The following is a 13,029-nucleotide window of genomic DNA, read 5'->3' on the forward strand; positions in this document are numbered from 1 at the left end:
AAATCTCAAACTGTTTTCAAGGCATGGTATGTCTGGCAATTCTTGTATTGGGCTACTGCTGCAGATGTTAATGAGCAGGTAAAGCAGGCTTGGAGTGAACAGCCCATTTATGAACCAAAGAAGATTGAACTGTCCTCAGACGACGAAGACACAGACAGTCAAACGATTTCCAATGACCTGAAAAGGAAAGCCACTGCAGAGGAAGCTGGCAGTTCAAAGAAGCCAAGAATTCCATTGACAAAAAGCAGTGAGTTCTTGAAGCAAATAGAAAGCCAGGTTAAGGCAGTGAGCACTGAGAAAGCTGAGAAAAGTAAAACTCAGCAGCAATTTACTCAGAAAACTGTGCCTGATTTGTTAGTTGTCAAACATACAGTTGCTACTGGCTCTGGGAAAGATCAGGTAAAGCCAGTTTCACTGAGGAGAAGGTACCAGACCAGTCAGTGGACAAAGGCAAGAGTCAACTGGAAAAAGGGAAAGGTCCAACGTCCTCAACTTTCTCTGGAGAAGTTCTTTCCATTTCTGGGAACCCTCTGCAACTGGTAAAAAAGGATAAGCTACAGCAAATGCAAACTCAGAAATTGAGAGGGCATCTTTTGCTCAGCACAACTGATTATGCTACTCTACCCTACGTGGCTCCTGTGGTAATATATGAACTTGTTGATTCTGATCCAACCACGGTCAAAGACAGATGTTCAGTTCTGATACAGTCTTCTTGGAATACCATTGTCAGTTGTATGGGACAATTGGCGGAGGCTGCTGGATCAGAAGACAAAGTCAAAAAGCTTAAAGCTGACTTGGCAAAAGCACAACATCAGATTGCAACACTCCAGAAAGCCCAGGAAGTGCAGAACATACAACACAAGGTACTGGAAGCTCAATCAAAAAGGGCTCAGGAGTTGTTGAACAAAAAGTTAGCTAAAGCTGAGTCTGAAATTATGATCATGAAAAGTCAAAGGAATGAAGCACTCAGAGCTGCCGAGCGAGGTGAAACGATGCTCAGAATGAAGCGGACAGAATTCAAAAAGCTGCTACTGCACCATACAGCTCTGAAGCGTTCGCTGACTGACAGATACATCTACAATAGCTTGTCTCAAATTTTAAACCCTGCAGGCAATGCTGTTTTTGACTTACAAAATTTAAAGTCCTTGATGGAAAGTTTGCAGAGCGATTTGCAAGACAAGATGGGTGAGTTCAATAATGCTCTGATGAACCAAACTATAATGGATTATATTGAGCAACAGACTTGCCCGGATGAGGATGGAGAAGATGAAGAAGATGAAGCTGATCAGGAGGAGGATGATCAAGAAACTGGGCATACAAAGGATGATGATGTCCCACCACCATCTCCACCTCCAGGACCTGGTATTGGTGGGACAGGGCCAGATGAAGGAGGCCAGTCACAGCCAGACTAGACCGCGGGTCAGCAGGAAGGACAGGATAAAGAGCACCAGTCGGGTCATCGGCAGACTAAAGAGCAGCAGCCCAGTAACACTGGGAATTAGCCAACTGATCAGTCCCATCACAACACAGAGGCTAAAGAAAAAATTAAGGTTCTGGATGAGGGACCAATGATTGATCATCAGCATTCACTGTAGCTCATTACTTTGAATAAGCAGTTGAGACATCAACAAGCCTCCATCACCAGACAGTATCCGGAGGATGATGCTCTCTGGACTGATTTAGAAAGATTTCAAAGACTATATGTGGAAGCCAGGGAAATGGTAGACCATTGGAAATCCGTTGCTTTCCATGATAAAGAAGTTTGTAGACTACCTGCGCATCCCAGTACAGTTCAGTTGTTGGAATGAGTTCCGAAATGGATACTCAATGCTGATGATAAAGTGGCAAACCCACACTGGCAAAGACAGTCTACTGCAGATTGTCGGTCTTTAGCTCTAGAACTGGAACTTCTGCTGGGTAACAAACCAAATTACCGATGCATGAAGGATGTTAGGGTCCAACTCAAGGAAGTTCTGGTACAACTGCAAGCTGTCAGAGGTGTTTTGGATCAGAGAGTGAAAGCCATTCTTGAGAACCAGACAGCCACTAGCAGAGGACCTCAAACGAGAATGTCAATAGGAGCATAGGCAACTGCTCTCCGAACCTTATTCCAGCTAGTGAGAATCACTCGGAAGATGATGCAACAGGAGAACCAGGCTGTTCTCAATTTCCTGGAATTTATGCCTGATTCTCTAGTTCTCTTGTATGGTGTTCCAGCAAGAGAAACTGAGCTGCCAAGATTCTTTCCAGCGCTGTATCCTCAACATCAAGAACCAGTTGATCGACTCACATATTTCAAAATAATTGATGAGCATCAGGATTGGTATGAGCGATCAACTGTGGAATGGAAGACTTGGCAGACATTGCTCAATGATGCTCTTCAAATCAATGACATTTAGGCAATGAAAGAAGAGCTACATAGGATTCAGCTGTGTATGGGCCAGTGGAAGATTCAGGTCAAAGGATTGACTAGGATTACTAATCAGTTGCTACAGCTTACGGTCGAATCTTCCAAACTGCCCGAGAAAGACATTGCAGCAAAGCCGGGTCTAACACCGCAGTACAGAGAGATAGCTAAGATTCTTTTCGAAGCTCGCGTCAAAACAAATCATCCTCTTCCAGATAATGGATCCATACTGCTTCGCATTGTCATAAGTTGTCCAGAACCAGACTGACCAAGGACAGGCGTACACTCTATGATCTTGACACCAAAACCTATCATTCTCTCACACCTTATGAGGTAGAGATGACCACAGACCGGCGGGATTAGCTTGAGCAGGAGGCCATTTACCGACTGATTCAGAAGGAGAATGCTGGTGCTGAGACTTCTCAGGCACCGTCCCGGTCAAAGAGCAAAGGCAAAAGGAAGACGGTCCAATGGAAGGATACTGGGTAGTTCCATCTCAGAATTCAGTGGCGACTTTTCTTCTCAGCAGGCACGGAGAGATGATAGTTCTACCTTGGCCTGGTGAGAGATCCACCTTGGCCTTTTCCGCTGCCTCCCGCAATCCTTGGTCCTTCTTGAACTCCTGCATCCCAACACCAGAACCAGACAATGGATTTTTCAGTTCCACACCAGAACCAGACGATGGATTTTTCAGTCTCACATCAGCATCAGACGGGCATTTTTTAGAAATTTTGGAATCTTGCCAAAATTCAAGAAAGAAGGGAAGGATGTAGACGGCTGGATAATCACCATGCGGGAACGTGTTCTTAGAAGATGGGCAACGAATTACTTAGTAATTACTAGAGCAATTACTACAGTAAAACCGAAGTGTATAAATAGGATCCATTACATTATTATCGGGTTGGCAATTGTTATCACTTGTATTAGCGTTTTGAGCTACAATTGGACTTGAGCATCAGTGGCAGTATTGTCGGCTATACTTTCTCTCTGTAATCATATTCACTGTAATCTCAATCATGGTATATATTTCAGTGATACTTACTTCTCGACCAGTCTTCTGAATCTGAATCTTATTCTAGTCTATAAGTCTGATTCTTATTTTAGTATCCACATGTCACTTTAGTCTCTGATTTCTGTATAGTCTGCTGTCTGAAATCTTCCCACACTAGTAGCTGAAATCCTTCAACACTGAAATTAGCTGTCTCAAGAGATCAGCTCCAATTCCACTACAAGCTGCCAAAGGTGTTTTGGATCAGAGAGTAAAAGCCATTCTTGAGGACCAGACAACCACTAGCAGAGGACCTCAAACGAGAATGTCAGTAGGAGCACAGGCAACTGCTCTCCGAACCTTATTCCAACTAGTGAGAATCACTCGGAAGATGATGCAACAGGAGAACCAGGCTGTTCTCAATTTCCTGGAATTTGTGCCTGATTCTCCAGTTCTCTTGTATGCTATTCCAGCAAGAGAAACTGAGCTGCCAAGATTCTTTCCAGCGCTGTATCCTCAACATCAAGAACCAATTGATCGACTCACATATTTTAAAATAATTGATGAGCTTCAGGATTGGTATGAGCGATCAACTGTGGAATGGAAGACTTGGCAGACATTGCTCCATGATGCTCTTCAAATCAATGACATTCAGGCAACGAAAGAAGAGCTACATAGGATTCAGCTGTGTATGGGCCAGTGGAAGATTCAGGTCAGAGGATTGACTAGGATTACTAATCAGTTGCTACAGCTTACGGCCGAATCTTCCAAACTGCCTGAGAAAGACATTGCAGCAAAGCCGGGTCTAACACCGCAGTACAGAGAGATAGCTAAGATTCTTTGCGAAGCTCGCGTCAAAACAAATCATCCTCTTCCAGAAGAATGGATCCATACTGCTTCGCATTGTCATAAGTTGTCCAGAACCAGACTGACCAAGGACAGGCGTACACTCTATGATCCTGACACCAAAACCTATCATTCTCTCACACCTTATGAGGTAGAGATGACCACAGACCGGCGGGATTAGCTTGAGCAGGAGGCCATTTACCGACTGATTCAGAAGGAGAATGCTGGTGCTGAGACTTCTCGGGCACCGTCCCGGTCAAAGAGCAAAGGCAAAAGGAAGACGGTCCAATGGAAGGATACTGGGTAGTTCCATCTCAGAATTCAGTGGCGACTTTTCTTCTCAGCAGGTACGGAGAGATGACAGTTCTACCTTGGCCTGGTGAGAGCTCCACCTTGGCCTTTTCCGCTGCCTCCCGCAATCCTTGGTCCTTCTTGAACTCCTGCATCCCAACACCAGAACCAGACAATGGATTTTTCAGTTCCACACCAGAACCAGACGATGGATTTTTCAGTCTCACATCAGCATCAGACGGGCATTTTTTAGAAATTTTGGAATCTTGCCAAAATTCAAGAAAGAAGGGAAGGATGTAGACGGCTGGATAATCACCATGCGGAACGTGTTCTTAGAAGATGGGTAGCGAATTACTTAGTAATTACTAGAGCAATTACTACAGTAAAACCGAAGTGTATAAATAGGGCCCATTACATTATTATCGGGTTGGCAATTGTTATCACTTGTATTAGCGCTTTGAGCTACAATTGTACTTGAGCATCAGTGGCAGTATTGTCGGCTATACTTTCTCTTTGTAATCATATTCACTGTAATCTCAATCATGGTATATATTTCAGTGATACTTACTTCTCGACCAGTCTTCTGAATCTGAATCTGAATCTTATTCCAGTCTATAGGTATGATTCTTATTTCACTATCCACATGTCAGTTTAGTCTCTGATTTCTGTATAGTCTGCTGTCTGAAATCTTCCCACACTAGTAGCTGAAATCCTTCGACACTGGAATTAACTGTCTCAAGAGATCAGCTCAAATTTGAGAGAGAGAGAGAGAGAGAGAGAGAGAGAGAGAGAGAGAGAGAGAGACTAAACCAACTAGGTAATGAAAGATGATTTATGCAATGGGGGCTATGTGTCCTTATATACTCCCTTAAGAGTTGCCCTAAAATAAATATTTGGATCACATTGGGACAATTCACTTGAGATGCTATCATACTTTTAACACCCTCTAAAGCTCATATTGGACGTATACATGTAGAAATACCAAGTTGCTGAAGAAGCTACCATGGACATTGTAGCATTGGCTGGGATATTGATACACCTCGCTTACACTACCACCAACACTTTACCTTAGAAGAATGCCATCTTGAGCACCAGTTGCCTCACAAAAAATTGAATTGTAAACCAACCATGAAGCTTTGTTTGTTCGACACTCACACACTCAACATATAGATTGATAGTATACGCACTATGAAGATATTAGTGGCATTTCATGGAGACGTAATCTTGTTGCCTACCACTTCTTCAACCAAAGAGAGGCTTGTGAGCGGTACAAGGAGGCAGAAGGAGATCCCAAAAATTGAGTTCGACCCATATGTTGGGAGTTATTGACGTTTGGACCCGTGGGTCAGAGTTCAAGGCACATGCATCTAGCAAAGAACCAATGCGACATATACAACACTTTGGACGTGCGCACCAATCCATTGTTGTTGGCCAAATCATGGATAGGGGATGTGTTCCCAAAGTTCATTATCTAGGAAAGTTTGGATGGGAATGTGTTCATAGTTCCCCATTTGATTCTTGGATGTAGTGATCCATTTGATTCTTGGATGTAGTGATCAATCTATATATTGAAAAACAAACAAAGAGGACTAAATAAATCAGCATCCATCGATAAATTTTTTGAGTATTAATAACTTTCGATATCCGGTTTCCATGTGGAAATGAAGCTTTTTGCAAATGAAAAAATTGATGAATGCAAAAGAAAAATCACATAATGAAAAAACCACATCTATTTAGAATATTTGCTGTAGTGAGAGATTTGTCTTCTCTAAATGGAACCAATGCTTATTTTCATATGGGGATCATTTACTTACACCTCTAGGTAACATGCATGGATTTCATGGTGGAGACTGATTTTCTTTTATGAAGGTAATAAAGAACTGCTATACAAAGTTGATGAAATTCTTGTGAGACGGCCGTGGCCAGCGATAGTTTTTGACGCCCTTCTGCCCTTCAAACGGCTGTCAACCTTGCGTAAGAAGGGTCGATTCGTGAAAAACCTTGCACTTGAAGGGATCGAATTGAAGTTGCCCTTCAACTTCGAAGGAAGAACATTTGTCCAATCTGTCATTAGAAGGGCTAGCCATTCAATTGCCCTTCAAAAACCAATGTCAAAGACTATAGAATATTGGGGGTATTTTGAGAATTTTTGAAATTTGAGGGGTATTTTTCTTATCGATATTTGACTTTTAAAGTTTGAAGTCTGGACCTGAGGCCGGGGTTTGTCCATGGTCGTGTGAGATAATAGGTTTGAACGCGTAAGGCTCTAAACTATCCCTAAAGGCTAACGAGCCAACATTTTATTTTTGAATTCACTGCCCGCAGCGCGACACCCGTTTTTGCCTGCTCCTTGCTCGTATCTATGGCGTCTGAGCTGCAGGCATCGATATCGACGCTACTAACTCTTGGAGTCCTGAGCCAGTGAGAGTGTGCCGTTGCTACTGCGCGCCTGAGTCTTCTCAAGTCTGTCGTTCCCTGTTGCTCTGTCCGAGGCACGACCTGCGCCCACCTGGTTGAGCCTCTCAACTCACGACCTGCCGCACCGCAGCCTGCTACCCCTTGGAGCCTTCTATGTGTGTGCTGCAACCAGTTATCTCCTAGCCGCGAGTCCCGACTTCGGCTTCATTGCAGCCTGCACAGTGCAGGCTATTGTGAGTGAGTTTAATACTTTCTTTATTTGTGGTCTTTTAAGTTTAAATTTATGAGTCATGACAGCCTATTATAGTTATTGTTGCCTTAACCAATGGTAATGTGGACCATTAGTTGCATCATAGACCCCATGCGTGCATTCGGGGGGTATGTTGTAATGTGAAGTATCCATAAATCTTTTGTGTTTTGGGTCAAAATTTGGAGTTTTTGTCCGATGTTTACACTAAAACTTATGTAATTTTTTCGGTTTACTTCAAGGCCAGCTCAAAATCTAATCGGGATTTTATGATATTAGCTCACAGTTAGAAGCATCTGTTGGTAATTACACTAAAGCACAGTTTGAAGGCATACTTTACATTAAATCGGTTTTTAGATCACAGTTTGAAGCAGCTCTTGGTAATTATACTAAATCTTGTCACATTTTGTTAATTTTTTTCAAGGCAAGCTCAAAACTAGCATAGATTTTGTAAGTTAGTGATAATCTTTAGAAATTAGAATACATTATCTCAATTTTCAATGTCCATTAAAGAGTTTAATACGCCGCAATCTTTTTTGTTTTGGTCATACTCACAATTTTAGTGGTAGTGTTGTATTAACTCAATAAAGAATGTACACTTAATCTCAAAGTGGGTGTGTGACATCGTAGCGTTAAAAATTTTAAGATTGTTAGTTTCTTTTTCATGTAGTTACAAATTCTATAGTTTCAATTTTCCACATGGTCATATGGTTTGACCGGGTGTGTTATCTTGAGCTATAGTTTCTTGCCAAAACATGTCTACCATACCTTGGGTATGTCTACGTCTCACTTACACGTCTTTATTTTGTATAAAATTACAAATATAGTCTCAATTTGTCACATGGTCATATGGCTTGACCGGGTGTGCTATCTTGAGCTATTGATTTTTACCTTCAGTTATTCTAGCTATCCATATGGCTTGACCGGGTCTCTTGAGCTATCCATTCTTACCCAATGTTTAGTTGTGCCTCTTTTTACAATAAAAAGCGTTATAGATTTTAAGATTGTTAGTTTCTTTTCTATGTAGTTATAAATTCTATAGTCTCAATTTCCCACATGGTCATATGGCTTGACCGGGTGTGTTATCTTGTGCTATAGTTTCTTACCAATGATACATCTAGCTTACCTTTACATAGTGTCTTTATTTTGTCTCAATTATTTTTTGGCCATTTTGATGTAGAAGGGTGCAAAATTTTCTTTTTCTTCATTAGAAGGGCAATTGTAAATTTTGCCCTTCAATGTAGAAGGGCATAAGGTGCACATGCCTGTCATTAGACATTTGGGGTAGCCCTTCAAATTCTATCACTGACCGTGGCAACCAACTTTTCAACTAATAATTTTCAAATTTAACTGGCCTCGAATCCTTGCAAAAATTTGAGACACCTATTTTTCCTAAAATCAAACCTACCTTTTCCCCAGCATGCGCGCGCGCGCACACACACACACACACACACACACAGAGAGAGAGAGAGAGAGAGAGAGAGAGAGAGAGAGAGAGAGAGAGCCACTAACACGCACAGTTACAACTCTGATTTGAGAATTGAAAAGTGGGCTATGCCCACTCTCCCTCTAAAAGTGGCTTTACATTTAAAGGTTCCTTTTTCTTTCCCAACAAGGAAAGGAGAGCTGAGCACTTCTCATCATGCTCCACATCTAAGTGCACACCTAGCTCTCTCTCTATATTGTCAGATGCTGCAATAAGGATGAACTCACAACCTTCGTAGTTCAGGAAATTAACCGGGTCTGCTGAAACAAATCGATAGTGACCCATGACGTTGCTTTGTAAATGAGCTGGGTATGTTGCTCTCCTTTTGTTACTAAGCCCAACGTTTGGCGGAGTCGGTTGATTTGGATTTTTTACCTGCAGATTATGTCTATATTTAGATGGCATAGGCCTATCAAACACATATGCATACACCCAACATAATGGTGTACAGGCGTGTTGGCACACAAATACATCCGCCCCCCGCCGCCCAAAAAAAAAAAAAATTTTAAAAAAATGAAAAGGTTAGCAATGCAAGCCTTGCATTGTACCTGAATTATAAAGGATGCTTCTTCCTCAATGTTCAGTTCGTGCTGGGGAGAGTTATCCTTTCCAGGTTCGGGAAGCTCAAGCTTGTAAATCAAATGTGTATGTGATTGGTTGCCCTTTTTATGTTTAACGATGCAGTACACACCCTCACCCGCAGCCCTCGCAGCTGGTTTGTGTCGTTTACCTTGCGTCTTTGTCTCATATTCCTCTGCAAGATCACACATTGGAATCAGATACATCCATGCCTATCGAGAGAATTCACGCATGCGTACGTATCGCATGCCTTATAAAGGCATGCAAAAGCGCGCACATACACCCAAAAGTATCACATGATGCCCACAAATGGTGTTAAACCTGGCCCAAGAGCTCTTTTGATGTCATTTATGTCAGTTGTGACAAGATCAACATAACCCCAGTATGGACTCGACCTCTTCGATGCATCTGGAAGTCTCTTGCGCCCGAGAATGATGAACCTTAAAAGATCTTTCTTATGTACATCCACTTTCTGCCAAACACCATTACCCAATGATTAGTTAGCCCATCAGAGCATGAATTCATACCAATTATTTGAACTTGACTGTCCACCCACTCATGCTTCCACCCGAAATACCAGTTATTTGAACTTGAATACTCAGAAATAAAGTCAAAGATGAGGCCATCTATTCTTCTCTTAATGTAAGTTTTATGCGAGCTTCAAAAAAAATGAGGGGAAGGTCTTGAATTCAAAAAATCTTGGCAAGCATGCTATTTTACTCGTACCCCGATTTACACAATTCATTGTATCTGTGCATACATGGGCTCCTTTTTAAGGCAAGAACTTACCACAGAGTCCTTGTTTCCACCATTCTGCACACAAAAGAAAGTTCGTACTCAATGGAACATGGAGATTCTCTCTTAAAAGTGCACAATCTCAGTTTAATAGGCTTTCAACGTACGCCCAAGGACTCAAATCGCTTGACGACAATGATGGCCATGAAGCAAACTCATTACAGGCGTTTATCCATGCAGAACAGTAGGGACGTACTCTACTTACCACACACATCTTTGCAAAACTTGATTTGGCAATTTCTGAACTCTACATATGCACATGCTTTTCATTAGACAAAGGCGAACATATGAACAAGAGCTCAGTACCTCTTCTCCTTCACCTCCTTGTTTCCCCTTCTCGTTAGGAGACAAACTTCTCTTTCCTGCACTGTCAGCCTTCTTTCTGTCTTCATGCACTTTGCTATCCCCTTCTGTGGTTCTCCTGCCTGCAGCGACATGTTCTGGAGCTGGCTTCCTTTTACTATCGTCATCGTCGGTGCTGTGCTTGGCACCTTCCTTTCCCGTATCCTGGCTCTGTTTTATTTCTTCTTTTTCTTTGCTGTGCTCAGGCTTGAGAATCATGTACATCCTTTGGACATCATCAACACTCGTCGGGTGGTCTGTTTCGACTTTCGGGCGGTAAAGGAAAAAAAATTCACCTTTTTCCTGCCCCAGCAGGATAATATTGCAATGACAAGTATGGTCTCTCTCTCTCTCTCTCTCTCTCTCTCTCACACACACACACACACACACACACACGCACACAAAGAGTAGAATGAATAGTCGAGTAAACAATTACCAGAATGTCAACTTCAGGAGGGTGCGGAGGAAAGTGCGCTTCCTCCTCTCCCTCGTCTGTCTCTGCTGCTGCTGCTGCTCTTCCATGGCCAGCCATAGTGCGCCTAATTAACTTGCTGCTGCTTCTGTGAGTGGACGCTAGAATGAGGAAAATGAGTAGTACGAGAGTAGTGATGGATGAGCTCACACTCCTTCCAAGAGCTAGTGGTCGCAAACTTATACGTGCTGTTCTGCATGCTTCCCACGTAAAAACTTCTTCTGGCCCTCGGGTGAAAATAATGAAATGGAACAACGTTCCTTCGGCTGGGTTCAGACTGCCGGCCCAAGTAGAGAAAATGAAACTTGTAGGTGGCCGCTGGACATACCTACAAGCAATCCTCAACCTTTTTGGCGCTGAACGAGGAGAGAGCTCCAACCAGTGACCCAACTCATATAAAGACAAAGAATCTAGCCACGAGCTCCACTCCTATTGGGTGCCTTTTGAGCGCCAAAAAGTGTATTTGGTCTTTTTCGATTCTGGTGTGAAGCGCACTTGAGCGGAAAAAGCTAAAATACAATGGGTCGACGACAGCCTGAACGCGTCCTTAGACTGGGTTTGAACGAGAGGTTTTCTCCTTTATGTTATCTTGTAGGTAGGCTATTTGGCCCCCAAAACCAAGAAATCACTACCGCACATGAAAGCAAAAGATTTGAGAAGCAATGTGCCAACAAGGCGTTGAGCCCTCCGCATGTCATAATAATCAATATCTAATTCTCCCAAATGACTTTCTCATGTTAAACTGATCATTTAATATGGGGAAGTGCCAGGGGCGAAAAGCTAGAATATTGGTTAAGCTAGCAGACCGGCCACAGTAGGGATCCAAAGGAGGGAAAATAGGGATCCAAAGGGGGGGCCATCTGTAAAAGAGCCATGTGCAACAATGGGCTTAAAAGACCCTAACGTTCAACCCATTAAGACTTCCAAAATGCTAAGGTTCCAAAATTCAAAGGTTGTGTCCAAAGGTCAAACATTGGGGGAATTGGATGCTTTGTGTGTGTCCCAAAAGTCTTTGGCAATCCCTATATAGAAGGGGGAGAGCCTTGCAAGTAGGGGATGAGAGAGAAAGTCACACACACACACACACACACACACACACACACACACAAGCTCCCTTTACACAAAGGGAATGAGGGACACATGTCAGCTCCCTAGCCCAGATGCCCACAAGGTGTACCCAATTCCTATTAGATGGCCTTGGAGGTGGACCAATGAGAATTAGGCTAGAGTAAATCTAGTTTAATTAATTTAAAAACACTTAATAAAAGAACCAATAAGAATTAAGCTCTCTAGAAGACTATTGGACTGTCTCCCAAGGGGACCAATGAGCATTTAGCAGCTCAATGGCTTGCCTGATTCCTATTGGCCAGGAGGCAAAGGGGTCCAATGAGAGTTTAGTTGAATTAAATAATTACCTAAAGCTCTCATCACAAAAGGGGAAAGGAGGACACATGTCAGAAGGCTATCACTTATGCTGCTTAATTACCATTGGCTAAGCCTGGGGAGGTCCAATAGGATGCTAGCAAGAGAGAGGGGGCTGATTTTTCAAAGGCATTATCACCTACACACTCACACTAGCTCATGTGCGAAGTAAAGAAGACTCTCTCTCCTTCTCAAGCTTTAATGGAAAGCTTATCACCTACTCCAAGCTTGTGAGAAGGGAGGCCTACACCAACAACTCTTGGCTTTGTGATGCAAATCCAACCAAGAGCCAAGCTTCAATGCATGCTCATCTCCTCTACCATGCTAATTACTAAGCTAAGCTATGCTAACATGAGTGATTATGTGAGGAGATGTACATCTTTCTCGTAAGAATACTGCTTCTTCCTCTCAATCTACTCTCATACCCCGCTAGCTCTCACCGTCTTCGAAGGTGTGTGAGGTCTTAGGTATGAGACCATGAGGGAATTGATGTTGTGTTTGATAAGTGTTTTGCGTAGTGCATGGAGTTTCCATCTTCATTGCACTAGCTAGTATTGAAGGAACACAAGAAATTGTATTGTAAAATGTCTCTCTTGATGGAAGAAACCATAATACAAAGCCTTTTGGAGGGGGGACCGGCTCCATGCAAATCCGGTCCTCAACTGTTGTCATTTGCTTAATTTATCTCTCTTTTGAAGTATCGTTCATGCTATCTAACTAGGTGTTATGCTTTTTG

The 13,029-nt window shown here is 42.6% G+C and overlaps 1 protein-coding gene across 1 annotated transcript; it reads right to left on the reverse strand.

The window, feature by feature from the left end:
* Positions 1 to 8,749: 8,749 nt before the first annotated feature.
* Positions 8,750 to 10,931, reverse strand: LOC147418744 (uncharacterized). Its single transcript, XM_086506191.1, has 5 exons — positions 10,836 to 10,931; positions 10,364 to 10,702; positions 9,584 to 9,734; positions 9,232 to 9,437; positions 8,750 to 9,058 (listed from the first exon to the last, which is right to left on the reverse strand). Exons 1-5 carry the CDS (start codon positions 10,929 to 10,931, stop codon positions 8,750 to 8,752), a joined length of 1,101 nt encoding a protein of 366 aa, XP_086362317.1.
* Positions 10,932 to 13,029: the final 2,098 nt, after the last annotated feature.

Source organism: Adiantum capillus-veneris, chromosome 29 (genome assembly GCF_014529385.1).
Source record: "Adiantum capillus-veneris isolate H3 chromosome 29, ASM1452938v2, whole genome shotgun sequence".
NCBI classification, from domain to species: Eukaryota; Viridiplantae; Streptophyta; class Polypodiopsida; order Polypodiales; family Pteridaceae; genus Adiantum; species Adiantum capillus-veneris.